The sequence below is a fragment of the Coregonus lavaretus genome (assembly GCF_964263955.1).
Source record: "Coregonus lavaretus genome assembly, chromosome: 11".
Taxonomy (NCBI): Eukaryota; Metazoa; Chordata; class Actinopteri; order Salmoniformes; family Salmonidae; genus Coregonus; species Coregonus lavaretus.
The window spans coordinates 19,782,088-19,803,011 of record NC_139998.1 but is presented as its reverse complement, the minus strand read 5'-3'; the positions used below and the strand labels follow the sequence as shown (position 1 = coordinate 19,803,011).

The following is a 20,924-nucleotide window of genomic DNA, read 5'->3' as shown; positions in this document are numbered from 1 at the left end:
GTCTGTTCACAGTGGTGCTTCTGGTCGTGTGTTGGAGTCCCCCCTTGTGTCTTCCCTGCCCCACCCCCCCTCCCCTCCTCTTCTTATACTCCACAGTGTGCTGCTGCTCTGCTATATGTGGCGCCCGGGGCCGCTCCAGGAATCTGCTCTAAATGTTTTCCATATTAGTTCAGAGCCTTCTCTGGTTCCAAATAGCCTAGCAGCCGAGCTGGGGTAATGCTGAGAGGAACCCTGAGCAGGAAGGGGAAGGGAACGGGGGGCGTGGCAGGGAGCAGGGTAGCACACTAACAGACAGCACAACGGTAAGACACTGACAAAGAAACGGGAAAGGAAAGAGAGAGAAAAGAGAGAGAGAGAAAACAACCTCCCAAGGAGCTGAAGAATAAGCGCAAGTCTCATTTCAAGACAGAAGGTGAAGAATGGGAGAAGGAAAGAAGGGATCTGGAGGAGGGGAGAAGAGCGGAGGAGCGCCCCCCATCCAGGAGAAGAAAGGAGGGAAAGCAGAGGAGGGAGGGCCAGCGCCCGAGGATGCCCACAAGTGCTGTGGCTGTCGCTTCCCCCTGCTCATCGCCCTGCTACAGCTGCTGCTGGGGGTGGCCATCACAGCCGTGGCCTTCCTTATGGTCACCATCAGCCCCTCGCTCCTGGCCAGGGAGACCCCACACTGGGCCGGCATCATTGTAAGCATGGACCCGCCTCGTCCTTCTGTATGCATGGACACTTAATATGGCCTTGTGCCACTGTTGTAGCTGCATGGGCCTTTGCCTTATCTTTCTTTGGTCCCTATGTCCATCTTCACCTCACCTCACTACGTGACCGCATGGATCCTCGTCCTCATACTCTAACAACCCAATGCAACCTTGTGGATCTACATGCATGCACACTCAATATGGCCACTATTGTTGCTGCCCTATCCTTTAATCCTTCTGTCCAGCCTCACCTCAAATCAAATCAAATCAAATGTATTGGTCACATACAGATGGTTAGCAGATGTTATTGCGAGTGTAGCGAAATGCTTGTGCTTCTAGTTCCAACAGTGCAGCAATATCTAGCAAGTACTATCTAACAGTTCCACAACAAAATCCTAATACACACAAATCTAAGTAAAGGAATGGAATAAGAATAGATAAATATATGGATGAGCAATGTCATTATCAGAGTGGCATAGGCTAAGATGCAATAGATAGTATAGAATACAGTATATACATATGAGATGGGTAATGCAAGATATTTAAACATTATTAAGATAGTAAAGAATACAGTATATACATATGTCTGTAGCTCAGCTGGTAGAGCACGGCGCTTGTAACGCCAAGGTAGTGGGTTCGATCCCCGGGACCACCCATACACAAAAAAATGTATGCACGCATGACTGTAAGTCGCTTTGGATAATTATATTATTATATGAGATGGGTAATGCAAGATATGTAAACATAATTAAAGTGGCATTATTAAAGTGACTAGTGATTTTCAAGTCTGTATGTAGGCAGCAGCCTCTCTGTGCTAGTGATGGCTGTTTAACAGTCTGATGGCCTTGAGATAGAAGCAGTTTTTCTGTCTCTCAGTCCCAGCTTTGATGCACTTGTACTGACCTCGCCTTCCAATCCCCCATGTGTTTTTTTTTCTCGCAAATATATATACACTACCGTGCAAAAGTTTGGGGTCACTTAGAAAACATACATGATATGAGTTTGAATAGGCAGTGGCTAGTTGTCCTTGATTATCTTTTTGTCCTTCCTGTGACATCGGGTGCAGTAGGTGTCCTGGAGGGCAGGTAGTTTGCCCCCGGTGATGCGTTGTGCAGACTGCACCACCCTCTGGAGAGCCCTGCGGTTGTGGGCGGTGCAGTTGCCGTACCAGGCGGTGATACAGCCCGACAGGATGCTCTCAATTGTTCATCTGTAAAAGTTTTTGAGGGTTTTAGTTGACAGACACATTTATTCAGCCTCCTGAGGTTGAAGGGACGCTGTTGCGCCTTCTTCACAACACTGTCTGCGTGGGTGGACCATTTCAGTTTGTCAGTGATATGTACTCAGAGGAACTTAAAACTTTCCACCTTCTCCACTGCTGTCCTGTCTATGTGGATAGAGGGGTACTCCCTCTGCTGTTTCCTGAAGTCCATGATCATCTCCTTGTTTTTTTTTACGTTGAGTGAGAGGTTATTTTCCTGACACCACACTCCGAGAGCCCTCACCTCCTCCCTGTGGGCTGTCTCATCGTTGTTTTTTAAATGTATTTTACATTTATTTTTTGGGGGTAGATCAGCTTTAATATTGCAGATAGATTATAACTTCCATCAATGGGCGGCAGGTAGCTTAGTGGGTAAGAGTGTTGTGCTAGTAACCGGAAGGTTGCTGGTTCTAATCCCCGAGCCGACTAGGTGAAAAATCTGTCGATGTGCCCTTAAGCAAGGCATTTAACCCTAATTGCTCCTGTAAGTCACTCTGGATAAGAGTGTCTGCTAAATGACTAAAATGTGATTGTCTGCATCACTTCCAATCCCCCATATGTTTTTTTTTCTCGCAAATAATTATACACTACCGTTCAAAAGTTTGGGGTCACTTAGAAAACATACATGATATGAGTTTGAATAGGAAATATAGCAAAATGCATAGGAAATGTTGTCATTGACAAGGTTAGAAATAATGCTTTTTAATAGAAATAATACTTCTGTCCTTCAAACTTTGCTTTCGTCAAAGAATCCTCCATTTGCAGCAATTACAGCCTTGCAGACCTTTGGCATTCTAGTTGTCAATTTGTTGAGGTAATCTGAAGAGATTTCACCCCATGCTTCCTGAAGCACCTCCCACAAGTTTGATTGGCTTGATGGGCACTTCTTACGTACCATACGGTCAAGCTGCTCCCACAACAGCTCAATAGGGTTGAGATCCGGTGACTGTGCTGGCCACTCCATTATAGACAGAATACCAGCTGACTGCTTCTTCCCTAAATAGTTCTTGCATAGTTTGGAGCTGTGCTTTGGGTCATTGTCCTGTTGTCGGAGGAAAGTGGCTCTAATCAAGCGCCGTCCACAGGGTATGGCATGGCGTTGCAAAATGGAGTGATAGCCTTCCTTCTTCAAGATCCCTTTTACCCTGTACAAATCTCCCACTTTACCACCACCAAAGCACCCCCAGACCATCACATTGCCTCCACCATGCTTGACAGATGGCATCAAGCACTCCTCCAGCATTTTTTCATTTGGTCTGCGTCTCACAAATGTTCTTCTTTGTGATCCGAACACCTCAAACTTCGATTCGTCTGTCCATAACACTTTTTTCCAATCTTCCTCTGTCCAGTGTCTGTGTTCTTTTGCCCATCTTAATATTTTCTTTTTATTGGCCAGTCTGAGATATGGCTTTTTCTTTGCAACTCTGCCTAGAAGGTCAGCATACCGGAGCCGCCTCTTCACTGTTGGCGTTGAGACTGGTGTTTTGCGGGTACTATTTAATGAAGCTGCCAGTTGAGGACCTGTGAGGTGTCTGTTTCTCAAACTAGACACTCTAATGTATTTGTCCTCTTGCTCAGTTGTGCACCGGGGCCTCCCACTCCTCTTTCTATTCTGGTTAGAGACAGTTTGCGCTGTTCTGTGAAGGGAGTAGTACACAGCGTTGTACAATATCTTCAGTTTCTTGGCAATTTCTCGCATGGAATAGCCTTAATTTCTCAGAACAAGAATAGACTGATGAGTTTCAGAAGAAAGTTATTTGTTTCTGGCCATTTTGAGCCTGTAATCGAACCCACAATTGCTGATGCTCCAGATACTCAACTAGTCTCAAGAAGGCCAGTTTTATTGCTTCTTTAATCAGCACAACAGTTTTCAGCTGTGCTAACATAATTGCAAAAGGGTTTTCTAATGATCAATTAGCCTTTTATAATGATAAACTTGGATTAGCAAACACAACGTGCCATTGGAACACAGGACTGATGGTTGCTGATAATGGGCCTCTGTACGCCCATGTAGATATTCCATAAAAAAATCAGACGTTTCCAGCTACAATAGCCATTTACAACATTAACAATGTCTACGCTGTATTTCTGATCAATTTGATGTTATTTTAATGGACAAAAAAATTGCTTTTCTTTCGAAAACAAGGACATTTCTAAGTGACCCCAACATTTTGAACGGTAGTGTATATATATACATATACATACATACACATACATATACACATACATACATATACAGTGGGGAGAACAAGTATTTGATACACTGCCGATTTTGCAGGTTTTCCTACTTACAAAGCATGTAGAGGTCTGTAATTTTTATCATAGGTACACTTCAACCGTGAGAGACAGAATGTAAAACAAAAATCCAGAAAATCACATTGTATGATTTTTAAGTAATTAATTTGCGTTTTATTGCATGACATAAGTATTTGATCACCTACCAACCAGTAAGAATTCCGGCTCTCACACACCTGTTAGTTTTTCTTTAAGAAGCCCTCCTGTTCTCCACTCATTACCTGTATTAACTGCACCTGTTTGAACTCGTTACCTGTATAAAAACACCTGTCCACACACTCAATCAAACAGACTCCAACCTCTCCACAATGGCCAAGACCAGAGAGCTGTGTAAGAACATCAGGGATAAAATTGTAGACCTGCACAAGGCTGGGATGGGCTATAGGACAATAGGCAAGCAGCTTGGTGAGAAGGCAACAACTGTTGGCGCAATTATTAGAAAATGGAAGAAGTTCAAGATGACGGTCAATCACCCTCGGTCTGGGGCTCCATGCAAGATCTCACCTCGTGGGGCATCAATGATCATGAGGAAGGTGAGGGATCAGCCCAGAACTACACGGCAGGACCTGGTCAATGACCTGAAGAGAGCTGGGACCACAGTCTCAAAGAAAACCATTAGTAACACACTACGCCGTCATGGATTAAAATCCTGCAGCACACGCAAGGTCCCCCTGCTCAAGCCAGCGCATGTCCAGGCCCGTCTGAAGTTTGCCAATGACCATCTGGATGATCCAGAGGAGGAATGGGAGAAGGTCATGTGGTCTGATGAGACAAAAATAGAGCTTTTTGGTCTAAACTCCACTCGCCGTGTTTGGAGGAAGAAGAATGATGAGTACATCCCCAAGAACACCATCCCAACCGTGAAGCATGGAGGTGAAAACATCATTCTATGGGGATGCTTTTCTGCAAAGGGGACAGGACGACTGAACCGTATTGAGGGGAGGATGGATGGGGCCATGTATCGTGAGGTCTTGGCCAACAACCTCCTTCCCTCAGTAAGAGCATTGAAGATGGGTCGTGGCTGGGTCTTCCAGCATGACAACAACCCGAAACACACAGCCAGGGCAACTAAGGAGTGGCTCCGTAAGAAGCATCTCAAGGTCCTGGAGTAGCCTAGCCAGTCTCCAGACCTGAACCCAATAGAAAATCTTTGGAGGGAGCTGAAAGTCCGTATTGCCCAGCGACAGCCCCGAAACCTGATGGATCTGGAGAAGGTCTGTATGGAGGAGTGGGCCAAAATCCCTGCTGCAGTGTGTGCAAACCTGGTCAAGACCTACAGGAAACGTATGATCTCTGTAATTGCAAACAAAGGTTTCTGTACCAAATATTAAGTTCTGCTTTTCTGATGTATCAAATACTTATGTCATGCAATAAAATGCAAATTAATTACTTAAAAATCATACAATGTGATTTTCTGGATTTTTGTTTTAGATTCCGTCTCTCACAGTTGAAGTGTACCTATGATAAAAATTACAGACCTCTACATGCTTTGTAAGTAGGAAAACCTGCAAAATCGGCAGTGTATCAAATACTTGTTCTCCCCATTGTAAATAGATATATATACATATCCTTTAAAAATATATATTTCCCTTTATTACTTTCCAACCCCACCACCCCTTCCCTAATTGGAGTAAACAAGTGAACAACAACGCTTAGGCCTCTACTTCCAGCTTATACATACTATATACATTTTATGGACACAGTCAAATTCTACAATAATTATATTTTGTTTATTTTTACTCCTGAACTTCCTCCGATCAATTTCATGATGTCCATCTGGTTTGCTTCTATATGCCATATTTTTCTAACTGTGCTGTTTCACAAAAGCTCTCAACCTATAACCTATATAATTATTATGGACACAGTATGCTTTACATTAGTTATCTTGTTGTTATTAGTTGTTGTTAGTTGTTATTAGTCCCATCATTCAGCACCATTCAACACCTCCCATCTATCTCTTAACACCATCCATATTGGATTTATATTTGCCATATATTTTTCAACTGTACTGTGATGTTTCACAAAAGTTCTGAACCCTTCTATTCTCATTGTTTCTACAGATGCTAAAAGTATTATTATATTATTGATCGATTGACTATGACTTTTCAGATCACCCAATAGTGCTATCTGCAGGGTTAGCTCCAGGTAAATATTGCAATCCTTCAGCCATTCCTGGACCTGGGACCAAAAACAAGCTACAAATGGACAGTACCAAAACAAATTATCTAATGATTCTGTCTCTTCGCAGCAAAATCTGCAGAGCTGGTGGGAAGATTGTATCCCCCATATAAATAATATTCTATTGGTAGCAAGAATCTTGTATAATAATTTAAATTGAAAAATTCTAAGTTTTGAATCCGGTGTCGTTTTGCGTAGCAGTTCATAAACACTATGCCATGGAATCGGTACGTCAAAAATCTCTTCCCAACTATTTTGCAATCTATATGGTACGGCTGTCAATCCTTTGGTCCTTAAATGAAACTGGTATATTTTTTTATTTATCACAATTTTCTTTAACCAATTATGTTCTTTAATGCAGGGCCGACAGACAAGTTCCTTACTTTTTCGCCCTTCCACTTTCCTCTTCCATTTTTGCGGTAATTTCCATATGTTTTTGTTAGCTGCATGTGCGACATAACTCCACCAGTGCTACCTATGATACAATTTATGAAGATTATACCTTTTTTTAAATTTTTTATAAAAATATAATGGCATTATTTTTCTTTCTTTTTTATCAATTAGTATATTTGAGTTTAACATAATATTTGTTGCATTATTTGTTCTGTCGTTTCTGGAGGATTAAATTGAAATTGCAACCAACTTTCTATGACTTGTTTTAGAAATAGTGATATTTGGTAATCTGAATAAAGGGAAAAAGGACATTATTGAACATTGGGTGAGACAATCTTACTAATTTCCTAGAGAACCAGTTCGGATTTAAGTATAACTTTTGTATGACTGAAGCTTTTAGTTATAGGTCTAATGCTTTAATATTTAATAATTTATGTCCTCCGAATTCATAGTCATTATATAAATAGGCCCGTTTAATTTTGCCTGGCTTGCCGTTCCAAATAAAATGGAATAGTTTTTTCTCATATAATTTAAAAAACTGTTCGCTAGGCGTAGGCAAGACCATAAGCAAGTAGGTAAACTGGGATAATACTAAAGAGTTAATCAGGGTGATTTTTCCACAAATAGACAGGTATTTACATTTCCATGGTAGCAAAATCGTATCTATTTTTGCTAACTTTCTATTAAAAGTTATTGGAGTGAGATCATTTATTTCATTTGGGATATGTATTCCGAGTATATCTACATGACCATCAGACCATTTTATTGGCAAACTACATGGTAATCAAGCCTACTACTGTGTGTCATCTGCAAACTTGATGATTGAGTTGGAGGCGTGCATGGCTACGCAGTCATGGGTGAACAGGGAGTACAGGATGGGGCTGAGCACACACCCTTGTGGGGCCCCAGTGTTGAGGATCAGCGAAGTGGAGATGTTGTTTCCTACCTTCACCACCTGGAGGCGGCCCGCCAGGAAGTCCAGGACCCAAGCTTGATGATGAGCTTGGAGGGTACTATGGCGATGAATGCTGAGCTATATTCAATGAACAGTATTCTTACATAGGTATTCCTCTTGTCCAGATGGGATAGGGCAGTGTGCTGGCGATTGCATCGTCTGTGGACCTATTGGGGGTATGCAAATTGAAGTGGGTCTAGGGTGACAGGTAAGGTGGAGGTGAAATGATCCTTGACTAGTCTCTCAAAGCACTTCATGATGACAGAAGTGAGTGCTATGGGCGATAGTCATTTAGTTCAGTTACCTTTGCATTCTTGGGTACATGAACAATGGTGGCCATCTTGAAGCATGTGGGGACAGCAGACTGGGATAGTCATGGACGTATGTCATGGACCCTTGTCCTGATACTCTACCTACCGCGCCTCCCATGAACTTCACCTACAATGCATGCATGGACACTGGGTTGTACTGCATCATCCCCCAGAATGTAGCTGCATGGACCCATCTTCTACCTTCATTACATGCATGGCCTAATGATGTATATAAACACATACAGTATGTATGGCTATGGCATGGCCACACAGACGTTTGTCCTCCTCATCGCCATCTTGTCTCCTCATCGCCATCTTTGTCTCAACACATGGCACTCTGGTCCATTACTAATTGCTACCTCTTCAATTTGTACGCCAGATGTCCTTCTACTCAGACTTTGTCCCTACTGTACGTCTACCTTGCCCTGACTGCATGTACACATTCCTACTTATCAGCCTTATCTCTCTATTCACACATTATCTTACATTAGTTTCATCTAAACTCAAAATAAGGGTTGTTTATCATGCTTAACTGCCTTTTCTATAGCCGTTTCAACCTCAGTGTTTTAATGGGAAAGTTCCCCACCCTAAATGACTCAGAGATAAACATGGCACATGGATAGGGTGACTCATAGTCATTTACTAGTGCCATGTGGTTTTACATAGGGAATGATTTCAGATGTACTCCCTTTTCAATATGGAGCGTAGTGTGCCATGCAGTGACATACAGTGGCTGCAGTTTTTCATATACAGTTATTTTATTCCTGGCCAGGCAAAAATAAATAACAATTATGATCAAGTTTCAGGTTAAAAGTTGCCTTGTTTGCCTTGTTTTTATAAGGGATGACCCGCGTGAACATCCCTCAGTCTCATTGAACAAATTGGTTGACATTCTAAATGTCAACATGTTGACTGCTACCAATTAACTTGACGTTATTTTCACATTGTCTCCCTCACTCTCTCACTGTTGATTAGATCGATCTCCTCTATAAATAGTTAACTGGCTTAAAGAGTTTCTGGGTCATTCTACCTCTTTTGAAAGTGTAACTTGGTCAAAAAAAACGTTTGATTTCACCTAATTTTAACTTTCTGTAATAACGTTGGTAGAGCATGGTGCTTGCAACACCAGGGTTGTGGGTTCGTTTCCCACGGGGGGCCAGTATGAAAATGTATGCACTCACTAACTGTAAGTCGCTCTGGATAAGAGCGTCTGCTAAATGACTAAAATGTCAATGTAAATCTCAAGAGGTTAAATTTAAAAAATGGCGATAGTAAGTGCATACTAAGTGCCAAATAAAGTAACAGGGTTGACTAACAGGGTTTACGATTTCTTCTTAAATCAGCCATAAATCCCGTTGTGACAGGGGGAATGGAAGATTGTTGTGTGTAACAGGGAGTGGCAATTGAATGCAAGCTTCACCATTTTTTATTTATTGTTAAAAAATGTCTAGCCTGTCTAGCTATGGGTAACAGGGTTGACGTGTTATGCTCAACCCACTCAGTTTTCCACCACAAAACACCAGAAAATGGCCAACAAGAGTTGAAACAGCTCACATGCTTTTATTCTATGATTTGACTATTAGATGTTCAATGTTTCTTTTGAAAAAAATATTTCAAAAATAGTTTCATCATATTAAAATGAGAGTTCAGTTCACATAGCAGGGTTGACCTTAAAATGAAGGACAGGCGTAAATCAATCACTAATCACATTAAATAAATAATAATCTTCAGAAATGACTTTGTCAAAGCAACAAAATAACTAGGGCTTTACAATGATGGTGAAACTTGGAGACATTTTGTAATTAAGTGGGTTAAAACCTTCCTAGAAGTGGGTTGACGGAGGGACATGTCAAAATGCTGAATTTTAGCGCTTCAGCAAGCCTTTATTCATATAAAAATCTGATCTATTGAATTCTCCATGTGGTCTTCATTTGATATAACATGCTTTTAAAATGCAATATTAGTGCACAATTTCTACTTAAAATATCAAAGGGACGCAAAAGGCACTCATTTCGTGGATGACCCTTCTATAAGTTTCAAACTTTCCCCCAACTGTAGTCATGGCAAGACAACAACAACAACTCTAGAATGCCAGTCAGTTGTGGGGCAGTAGCCTCTTACCCCAATCCTATAGTTAGCTAATGTCTACAGATAAATAAAGCAAATAATACTGAAAGTAGCACTTTACTTTACATTGCCATTATACCCATGTAACTGCACAGTAATAACAGTAGTAACAACGTTGTATGAGACCCAATGTTGTAAAAATGCAGCGTTTCCTAAATTGCATCCTGTACAGATCCTAAACTCAAACAATATGTCAAACACTACATAGTGCATCTCCTTAGACCCAGATGTATCTCTTAGTAGTATTTGTTGTGTGTTGGTATGATTATTGTGGCATCAGTAGCCTCTGAAACATTAGAACCCTGTCAACTTGTATAAGACCACACTGGTCCCCTATTCAAGCATATGTTGTAGGCCATCCATGAAAGTAAATGACTAGACATATTTTTTCCTGTCTTCTCTAAGATAAAGTGATTATGTAAAAACATGTTAATTGATAAACAAACATTCTGAGCCAGAGCTAAACGTAGTTTTGTAAGTGTTGCAAAAACACAACATTGGGATTAAAGGGTCGCCAAACTGAGCCATTGGGCTACATTCATATATTGATTGACAAGTTAGAGAGATTGTTCTCCTTCAAAATTCTGCAAATATGGACAACAAAATACTTCAAGAGTAACTTTGATGTCCCCTCTACACATCAAAAGAACAAAACTACCATTTTTGTTAGTTTTTTTGTGTGTAGTTTATGAGGTAAGAATACTGCCTTTGATGACCATTCATTTTATGGTAAAGAAGTAAGATAGGAGGTTCTCTCTATACATAAATCCAGAATTATACAACCAAATATTATTAAAAGTAAGTTAGATGTTCTCCATGCGTACAAAACCCACCAAATAGTTGATCCTTTCAAAATACATATGTTTTTGACAGCGATATTTTAAAAATGTGGATCGATCGAATTGATCAATTTGGCTATTTCAGACAAAATAGGACTTCATTTCAGTTTAATATGTAAATGCTTTTGATCCATTTTGATGTGAATTTCACCGTTTTTTTTATTAACACACATTTTCCTACCATTGAAGCCCAATGTTGCATGTTTGCAACGTTTCCAGATCTTTCTGAGCAAACTTAACATTAAAAAAACTGATTATTTTCATAATCAGAGGCCTATTACAAGTACACTATATATACAAAGGTATGTGTACACCACTTCAAATTAGTGGAATAGGCTATTTCAGCCACAGCTGTTGCTGACAAGTGTATAAAATCGAACACACTGCCATGCAATCTCCATAGACAAACATTGGCAGTAGAATGGCCTTACTGAAGAGCTCAGTGACTTTCAACATGGCACCGTCCTAGGATACCACCTTTCCAACAAGTCAGTTCATCAAATTCCTACCCTGCTAGAGCTGCCACGGTAAACTGTAAGTGCTGTTATTGTGAAGTGGAAACATCTAGGTGCAACAACGGCTCAGCTGCGACTTGGTAGGCCACACAAGCTCAAAGAATGGGACCGCCGAGTGTGAAGTGCGTAGCACGTAAAAATCGTCTGTCCTCGGTTGCAACGTCAGCACAAGAACTGTTCATCGGGAGCTTCATGAAATAGGTTTCCATGGCTGAGCAGCCGCACACAAGCCTAGGATCACCATGCGAATCTGGGTTTGGCGGATGCCAGGAGAACGCTACCTGCCCCAATGCATAGTGCCAACTGTAAAGTTTGGTGGTGGAGGAGGAATAACGGTCTGGGGCTCTTTTTCATACTCCGGGCTAGGCCCCTTAGTTCCAGTGAAGGGAAATATTAACGCTACAGCATACAATGACATTCTAGACGATTCAGTGCTAATAACTTTGTGGGAACAGTTTGGGGAATGCCCTTTCCTGTTTCAGCATGACAATGCCCCTGTGCACAAAACGAGATCCATACAGAGATGGTTTGTTGAGATCGGTGTGGAAGAACTTGACTGGCCTGCACACAGCCCTGACCTCAATTCCATCGAACACCTTTGGGATGAATTGGAACGCCGACTGTGAGCCAGGCCTAATCGCCCAACATCAGTGCCCGACCTCACTAATGCTCGTGTCTGAATGGAAGCAAGTCCCCGCAGCAATGTTCCAACATCTAGTGGAAAGCCTTCCAAGAGAAGTGGAGGCTGTTAAAGCAGCAAAGGGGGGATCAACTCCATATTAATGCCCATGATTTTGGAATGAGATGTTCGACAAGCAGGAGTCCACATACTTTTGGTCACATTGTGTATTTCTGAAGGGGAATAAAAAACATTTTCCTCATTTGGATCTATGCTTGGGTCTCACATGGTTAGAAGTAATACAAGTTACATAAGACACAGCATTTCCATATTGAATTTTGAATGTTCTTCTCATGCTACTACAAATTATATTTCACTCTATAAAAACTACAATGATGAACCCTTTAAGCCCCAAGGCTATAGAGGCCTACTAATGATAACACAGGGGCCTGACTAGGTATGTTCCCCTACTGTCTATACTAGTATTGTTTTTCTAGGCAATGTATGATAGTGAGCATTTCTTTAACAAAATCATGTAATCTATGTGAGATATTTCATGTTTGCATTTCTGTAGAGGAGAAAAACATGTTGTTTAGCCTCAGCTTCCTGTATGCCTTAATTACAGTGTGTACAGATGTGTGCAATCGGAAGCATCTCAGCACACACAGGGTACATCTATCTCGAGTTCTGTCCTCATGTGACTCACGACCCGGTGACAAACACTGAGGTCACCAAGATCCTTCTAGAGAATTCTGACCGCTTAAGAACCTGGGGAAATCAATTAAGTTAGATGCTGCATGTTAGTCACAAGATCGCAAAAAAGGAGGAAAACTATATAATTTGCCATAGCATTGATAATGTTATCAGATGACAATTTGGCCAAGTGTACAATATCAATAGTGAACTTGGGATAAACAGCTTGAAGAGGGTTGAAGAGACCCCTCTCAGCTGCAAGTAAGATAAGAGGTTTGCTTGTATGTGTTGTGTGTGTGTGTGTGTGTGTGTGTGTGTGTGTGTGTGTGTGTGTGTGTGTGTGTGTGTGTGTGTGTGTGTGAGCGCGTGTGTTAGAAAACCATGGCAACACTTCGTATCAGCAGATCAAATCCTGGGATGAATATCTGAATCCGAATGGATTCAGTTTCCCAATAACACATATGCCATTCAGAAAAAAAAAACCAGTGCTGGTAACACTTTACTTTAAGCATGCAGGTATAATGCATTATGATGTAGTTATAATGCATTGTAAGACTTTCATGAGCATGCATGACCCCTATGGTTTTAAAATAATCTCATAATGATCTGGACTAAATACCAGTATATAAACCTTTTCAAAGCAGCCTTTGTATTTTTTAAGTATACATTGGAGAATGATGAACTTACCAAGTATACTTGTAGACCCCCACTAAATCCATTTTTCTCTGTGTTCTATGTTACTCTAGTTGTGTGTGGTCTCCTTGCTGGGCTTCGTCCTCTACTGCATCACCTACGTACCAGACGAGAGGACCTCCATGCAATTCATCGCCAAAGTGAGACCCACATGCCCTCTGACACAATTTCCTGTCCAACTGAGCAGAGACCAAGGCAAACTCTCTCTAATGGGATGATTAGTCATGTTTATACAGGAGAATGCCATTCATTATCAAACACATTTCCCGTCTCATTCAAATCAACCATACAAAGGTTGTTGTTAGAGCCAGTTAATCTGATTTAGACTAACGTGTAGGGCCAATATACTACAACACAGAGAACATTGATTGCCACATTGACATACTGTATGCAGACCTGGGTTCAAATACTATTTAAAATCTTTAAAATACTTGTTTTAGCATAGCTGTAATGCCAGATGGGCGGGGTTTGCACTTTGTGACTGTTCTAATACACTGTACAAAAATATAAACGCAACATGCAACAATTTCAAAGATTTTACGGAGTTACAGTTCATTTAAGGAAATCAGTGAACGTAAATAAATTAGGCCCTAATCTATGGATTTCACATGACTGGGAATACAAATATGCATCTGTTGGTCACAGACACCTTAAAAAGAAAGTAGGGGCGTGGATCAGAAAACCAGTTAGTATCTGGTGTGACCACCATTTGCCTCATGCAGTGCGACACATCTCCTTCACATATAGTTGATCAGGCTGTTGATTGTGGCCTGTGGAATGTTGTACCACTGTTCTTCCATGGCTGTGCGAAGTTGTTGGATATTGGCGGGAACTGGAACACGCTGTCGTACACGTCGATCCAGAACATTCCAAACATGCTCAATGGGTGATATGCCTGGTGAGTATGCAGGAACATTTTCAGCTTCCAGGAATTGTGTACAGATCCTAGCAGCATTACCATGCTGAAACATGAGGTGATGGCGGCGGATGAATGGCATGACAATGGGCCTCAGGATCTGGTCACGGTATCTCTGTGCATTCAAATTGCCATCGATAAAATGCAATTGTGTTCGTTGTCCGTAGCTTATGCCTGCCCATACCATAACCCCACCGCCACCATGGGGCACTCTGTTCACAAGGTTGACATCAGCAAACCACTCAGCCACACGTCTGCCATTTGCCCGGTACAGTGGAAACCGTGATTCATCCGTGAAGAGCACACTTCTCCAGCGTCCAAGTGGCCATCGAAGGTGAGCATTTGCCCACTGAAGTCGGTTACGAGGCTGAACTGCAGTCAGGTCAAGACCCTGGTGAGGACGACGAGCACGCAGATGAGCTTCCCGAGACGGTTTCTGACAGTTTGTGCATGTGGTTGCACCTTCAATGTGATACTGTATGTACAGTATAGGGCCATAGAGAGAAATGCAGAGCACAGCATGCCTACTGGCAAGGTTCTGTAGGAGGCCTATGGGTAGATGAGCACAGTTATTGGACATGATTTGATTGTCTCATTTAATTGGCCATAAAATGTAGGCAGTTGGAATTTCCAATCAATTAGAGTCCGCCCACCACTGTTTGCCCATTGTGACTGAGCTGCGTACAAATACAATATTTTGGACTTCCTCCACTCAAAATGTATGTAAAAGTAGACTTATAACGTGTATAAACAGAACAATACATTTAAAAAGTAATACAATCTACATTCAGTGGCGTAAATCTATTCTCCCTATTTTTCCTTTCTTTATGTCTTCCTAAAGTTCATAACATAAAATACTTTGAGTACAGCGATATATGAAAGGCTTTGTGATGCTCTTTATGTCATTTATGTACAACAGTTGGCAGTACAATACATCTCATGACGTACTTCAGTTCTCCATATTTCCCCGCATTTTTTTTTTTTTTTACCGCCATTTCAAATCAAGCAAGCATCAAACATGACATAATACTATAATCGGCATATAACGGAGTGTGAATACAGTGCGAATCAGGACTCTGTTACGTAACCTGTGGATTTAGATGAATGGCTAGTGCTATTGTACACTGTAATTACATAAACCATACAAAGCCCCTCTTGCACATTATCAAGCTGTATTTTAGACCCCGTTTACACAATGTGGACATTAACTCCTGAGTGGCGCAGTGGTCTAAGGCACTGCATCGCAGTGCTAACTGTGCCACTAGAGATCCTGGTTCGAATCCAGGCTCGAATCCAGGCTCTGTCGCAGCCGGCCGCGACCGGGAGACTCATGGGCGGCGCACAATTGGCCCAGCGTCGTCTAGGGTAGGGGAGGGAATGGCCGGCAGGGATGTAGCTCAGTTGATAGAGCATGGCGTTTGCAACGCCAGGGTTGTGGGTTCGATTCCCACGGGGGGCCAGTATAAAAAAAATATGTAATCACTAACTGTAAGTCGCTCTGGATAAGAGCGTCTGCTAAATGACTAAAATGTAAATACAGGCACCTGCCAAAATAAAGGAAACACCAACAAAGTGTCTTAATATTGTGTTCGGCCACCACGAGCCGCCAAAACAGTTTCAATTGTCCTTGGCATAGATTTTACAAGTGTCTGGAACTCTATTGGAGGGATGCGACACCATTCTTCCACATGAAATTACATCATTGGTGTTTTGTTGATTGTGGTGGAAAACGCCATCTCAGGTGCTCCACAATCTCCCGTAAGTGTTCAATTGGGTTGAGATCTGGTCACACACACACACAAACACTCCTTTGAGACCCGTCTTTCAAAGTCACCGAGAACTTTTCTTCTAGCCAAAATAATGGGCAACTGGCCATTTTAATTCATGACTTCAAGCATGCTGTGATGTTAATTGCTTAATTAACTCAGGAACCAGACTTTGTATCCCTCATTTACTCAAGTGTTTCCTTTATTTTGGCAGTTACCTGTACAAACACAAATACACAGCATGTGGGTAAAGGTACAGTGGGAGGCAGCTGCATGGGATTCTCACAGGAACACTGTCTACATAATGCAGTCAGTCCTCCTTTTCAACTAGAATGTTTTTTGTGTGAAAATGACTGAATTCTTTAGAAAATGACCCCAGATGACATCATAGGGGGTCATTTTCTTCTTATCTAAGCTAATTGACTACATGTAGAACATTTAGGTTTTCAAATATGGAAACACCGGTATGGTGCTGCTGTGCTGGACATAATGAATATGAGGTTAAAAAGTGGTGAAGTTCCCCTTTAAGACAGTCTTGCTCTGTCAGGTTCTACCTCTGGCTGGTAGCCAGGATCTGCTGGTATTTATTGGTGCTCTGCGGGGAGATAATCGTTAGCAGACAGAAACCTATTTAGATTGGAAACTGATATGGCTAGAGAGTGGGCATACCTGGTTCACTATAGCCTGCTAACACTTAAGTCACTTCAATCAGTCATTGAATGTGCTACAGTAAGCTGAGTAAAGACATACAACTCCAGTCGTCTTAGCCCTAGTGTAGACAACCAGGGTCATGTTCAGGCTCCAACACAGAAAAAGCTGTGAAATATCGTTGTTATTGGTAGTCTGTCCTCTATTTCAAATAATGTATCTAATTTCGTGCTAAACATGACCCTGCAGTTGTCCTTAAGGATGACCTCCCTCTAAGTATTTATCCCCCACTATGCTTAGCTATGCTATGATTCACTACACTACACCACACGAGCTCACTTCCTCTCTTCTCCCCCTCCAGTTGCTGTACTTCATCCTGTGCACGGTGGGCCTGGTCCTCTCTGTCCTGGTCATGGCCTTCTCTGGCCATCACTACGCCCAGACCAACGGCTTCAGCTGCCTGGAGGTGGGAGATGACTGCTTGTGCACCCTGGACCCCCACGACCCAATCGCCAGGACCTTCACCTACGCGGGAGTCAGCGATTGCGGAGAGGTCACAGGCACCCTGAAGTTGTACTTCCTGCTTCAGATTGCCCTGAACCTGACCCAAGCCCTGGTGTGTGCCCTGGGGGCCTTCGTCATGTGGAAGCACCGCTACCAGGTGTTCTTCGTGGGGCTGCAGATGGGCTCGCCCTCCTTCCAGCACTGGCAGAAGGTCTGATGGGAAATGTAGGAAGAAGAGGCCCATGGTGATGATGATACCACTATTGAGGGTAGAGTAAGAAGGCGAGCAGCCAATCAACATTTCTGCTCATTCTACTTGAATGGACAGAGATGTATTACACAAAACACTTTGGTGTGTGCATAAGTGTGTGTTTTGGTTGTTCTCAATCATATTTACATTTTGGGGTGGTTGACTTCTTCTATAATGGCTTTTCACACAACTTTGATATACTGTGTGGAGAACTTTATTTGCAGTTGCCAATGCTACATGAGATACTGTATTTCTAATAGATGAAGAAAAATGCAAAACTACCCAACTGTCAGTTTTGGAATGATCTACCTTGATGTTCAATGTTTTTGTCAGGGATTTCAAAATAATTCAGCAAAAATCTTTACTATGCCTCTACGATGAATGTATACAATCTATAATAGTGTTGATTATATTACAATTAAAGCAAACTTAGACACTTTTCTCAAACTGTGGTCGTAAAAACGATTCTTGCTGTGCAAGTATTCATCTCTAAAATCTTGTATCATACTGCTGTTTAGGACTGTGGGGAATGCTATTGTTTTCAACCCTGGTCGGCCTTCAACTTGAGATACTCAATGAGAGTGGGCAGCTCTGAGCTAGCCTGCAACGTCACTTCCTGGAGTAGCTCAAACTGAGCATGTTATCAAAAGACAGTGCAGTATGAAGATATGCAGAAACTGCTTCTCCAATAGAAATCCCTGATCACATTTGTAAACGATGTCATGGTGACGTTCATGCACAGAAATACGTTATCGGGTCTAACGGTTGTCTTGCGCCGAACTGCGCATGTGCAGGCCGTCAAATCAAAGGTACTCCTTCGATATCAAGTTGCTTTTGACAAAAATGTAAACGTGTCAGTTTGTCACTTTCACGAGGTTGGAGTAATAACATGTTCAACTACTTAAGACATTGGCTCAAATCTAGGTTGTGGATTTAGATTTAGAGAAAATTAACAGATAAGGAAGAATTTCACTTCTCTCATCGACTTCTCAAACCCCGGCCTGGTCTGCTTGGTCTGTTTCGCAAGCATTCCCGGAAGTCTTGCGATGTTGCGCCTCTGGGTTTAGAAACTGCGACGTTATGTCTTGAAAATCCCCCCCATGAGATTCCATTTTAGTAAGCTAAAACAGACTTCCTGAGCTTCAAATGCACTATTGAGTCTTCACATCGGAATAAATGGTGTGACGTCATCGATGGCTTTGGGGCGGCAGGTAGCTTAGTGGTTAAGAGCGTTGTGCCAGTAACTGAAAGGTCACTGGTTCTAATCCCCGAGCCGACTAGGTGAAAAATCTGTCGATGTGCCCTTGAGCAAGGCACTTAACCCTAATTGCTCGTGTAAGTCGCTCTGGATAAGAGCGTCTGCTAAATGACAAATCTAAAAATCTTTGTCCATTCATATACAGTCAATGGTTTAACTGCATCAGTAGAGGGTGAGGAGCAGGCTGGAACATAAGTGAGGGAATTATGTTCAGTTTTCGCAATTGCATATTTAGCACTTGAATTTGATTATCATGGACTATCACACAAACAGTGGTACATATTTTGTAATAGCCTATAGTTACACATAATACAGTATTTTGGGGCAAAAGAGGCTACTAATTTCATCTTTCCTTTCAGACAATGGATATCTGTCTGTAGCATTTGGGGCTGTTGACATAATGCCATCATTGTATGAATCAGGTAAAACCCCTGACCGAATAGAGCAGTACAGCCTGGTGTATTATTGCATTTACTAACGACTCAGAGTGGAGTCAGACTGGTGCTAAGAGGAGAGGAGAGAAGGCATGTGGAGGCTATCAACAATACCAGTGGCCTCCAGTCATGACTCAAGCAGCCAGGCAAAACCAAAACTGCTGCAACCACTGGGGGAGGGCTGGGCTGGGGAGGGGTAGGTAAAGGGGTACTCAGACGGACAACTGAACTGTGCCATCCGAAGAGGGAAACTATGTTTATATGGCTCATTGGCTCATTTAGCAGGATAGTGTCCCTCCAATAGTGAAGACAGTACGTTAAATCAGTTGTCTAAAGGTTTGGTGTACGTTGTCTTATGCAAAACTAACTTTGGTGGATTGTAAATCACATTTTAGGTGCTGGTAGTGGACAACATTTGCCTATGACACATCCAGAGACTAGAGCAGCATGAAAAACAGAAGCGTGAAGCAGAATACATGAGGAGAATTAGAACTAATGAGTATTGGGTGGTAATATGGTAATTCCTGTGCATTAGAGATACTATAGTCAAGTCTTTGCAGATAATCCATGAGGAGAAGTGTTTGAGAATGGCGAAATCTGAGTTTTATCGTCAACAGAGGCCTTATTACTGGTGCTTGAGCACTTCACGTCATTTACATGTACATTAGAGAAAGAACTACTGCCGATGTACCTGTGTACATTTTCTTTTCCTTTTAATCATGGTCTCACTTTTACTTTTAATAAATGGTGTTGACTTTTAAGTCCTTAAATCGCAGTTGTATTATTTGTGTTGCATGCAATCTTACCTCAACTATTCTTAAACCAATCCTGAAATTCTGTTGATGAAAAGTATGTGAATGAATGCGTTTTGCCTGTGAGCTACAGTATCACACTAGCTACCACTGAAGACAGACCGCTTGCGAGGGAAACATAACTATTTGAGCCGGAATCTTTTCATTCTATCACTGGAAGGGATAAGGCTGTACAAACATACACTACAGTAGCGTGTTATCAGATTAAGTGAGAAAGTTAGAGGGCCTGGGCCGTGTTCATTAGGCACCAAACGGAAGAAAACAGGGAGGGACTACCTAGATTTGTCCATTTTCTGTTGAAAAACACTAAAAACTATTTTGCTATGGTGAATATAGCCCTGATGTTTTTGATAGGCTTGAGGGTGTTATGAACTATCCTGTGACAACACTGCATCATTATTCATGACAGCATGACATAGGAAGTCACATGCGGCCCATCACAAGGGGGATGTATTTAAACAAATTACAGTTAAAATAGTTATTTTCCTCCCACAAAATCTGTTTTCCTTCCTTTGAAACCACAAACACCTGCTTGAAATTGCCATAGATCTGCGAGGGGTAAAAACAGAAAGGTATCTGATCTGTTGTCCTGTGCATTTCTTCTGACCCTTTGAGAGAGGAGATGAATGTAGAAGATAAATGAGGTGATCAATTTCTGTATTGGCACTTTATTGGATCAACCTTCACTTAGTGGGAGCAGAACACTTTCAAGTAAGTCAAATTCAATGAAAGTGACATAACCAAAGGTGTGACTAATACGATTCTGTT

The 20,924-nt window shown here is 41.8% G+C and overlaps 1 protein-coding gene across 1 annotated transcript; it reads left to right on the top strand.

Moving 5' to 3' along the window:
• Positions 1-281: 281 nt before the first annotated feature.
• LOC311137698 (sarcospan-like) lies at positions 282-20,111 on the top strand. Its single transcript, XM_084172244.1, has 3 exons — positions 282-680; positions 13,622-13,708; positions 17,260-20,111. Exons 1-3 carry the CDS (start codon positions 420-422, stop codon positions 17,617-17,619), a joined length of 708 nt encoding a protein of 235 aa, XP_084028370.1. The 5' UTR covers positions 282-419; the 3' UTR covers positions 17,620-20,111.
• The last annotated feature ends 813 nt before the right edge of the window (positions 20,112-20,924 follow it).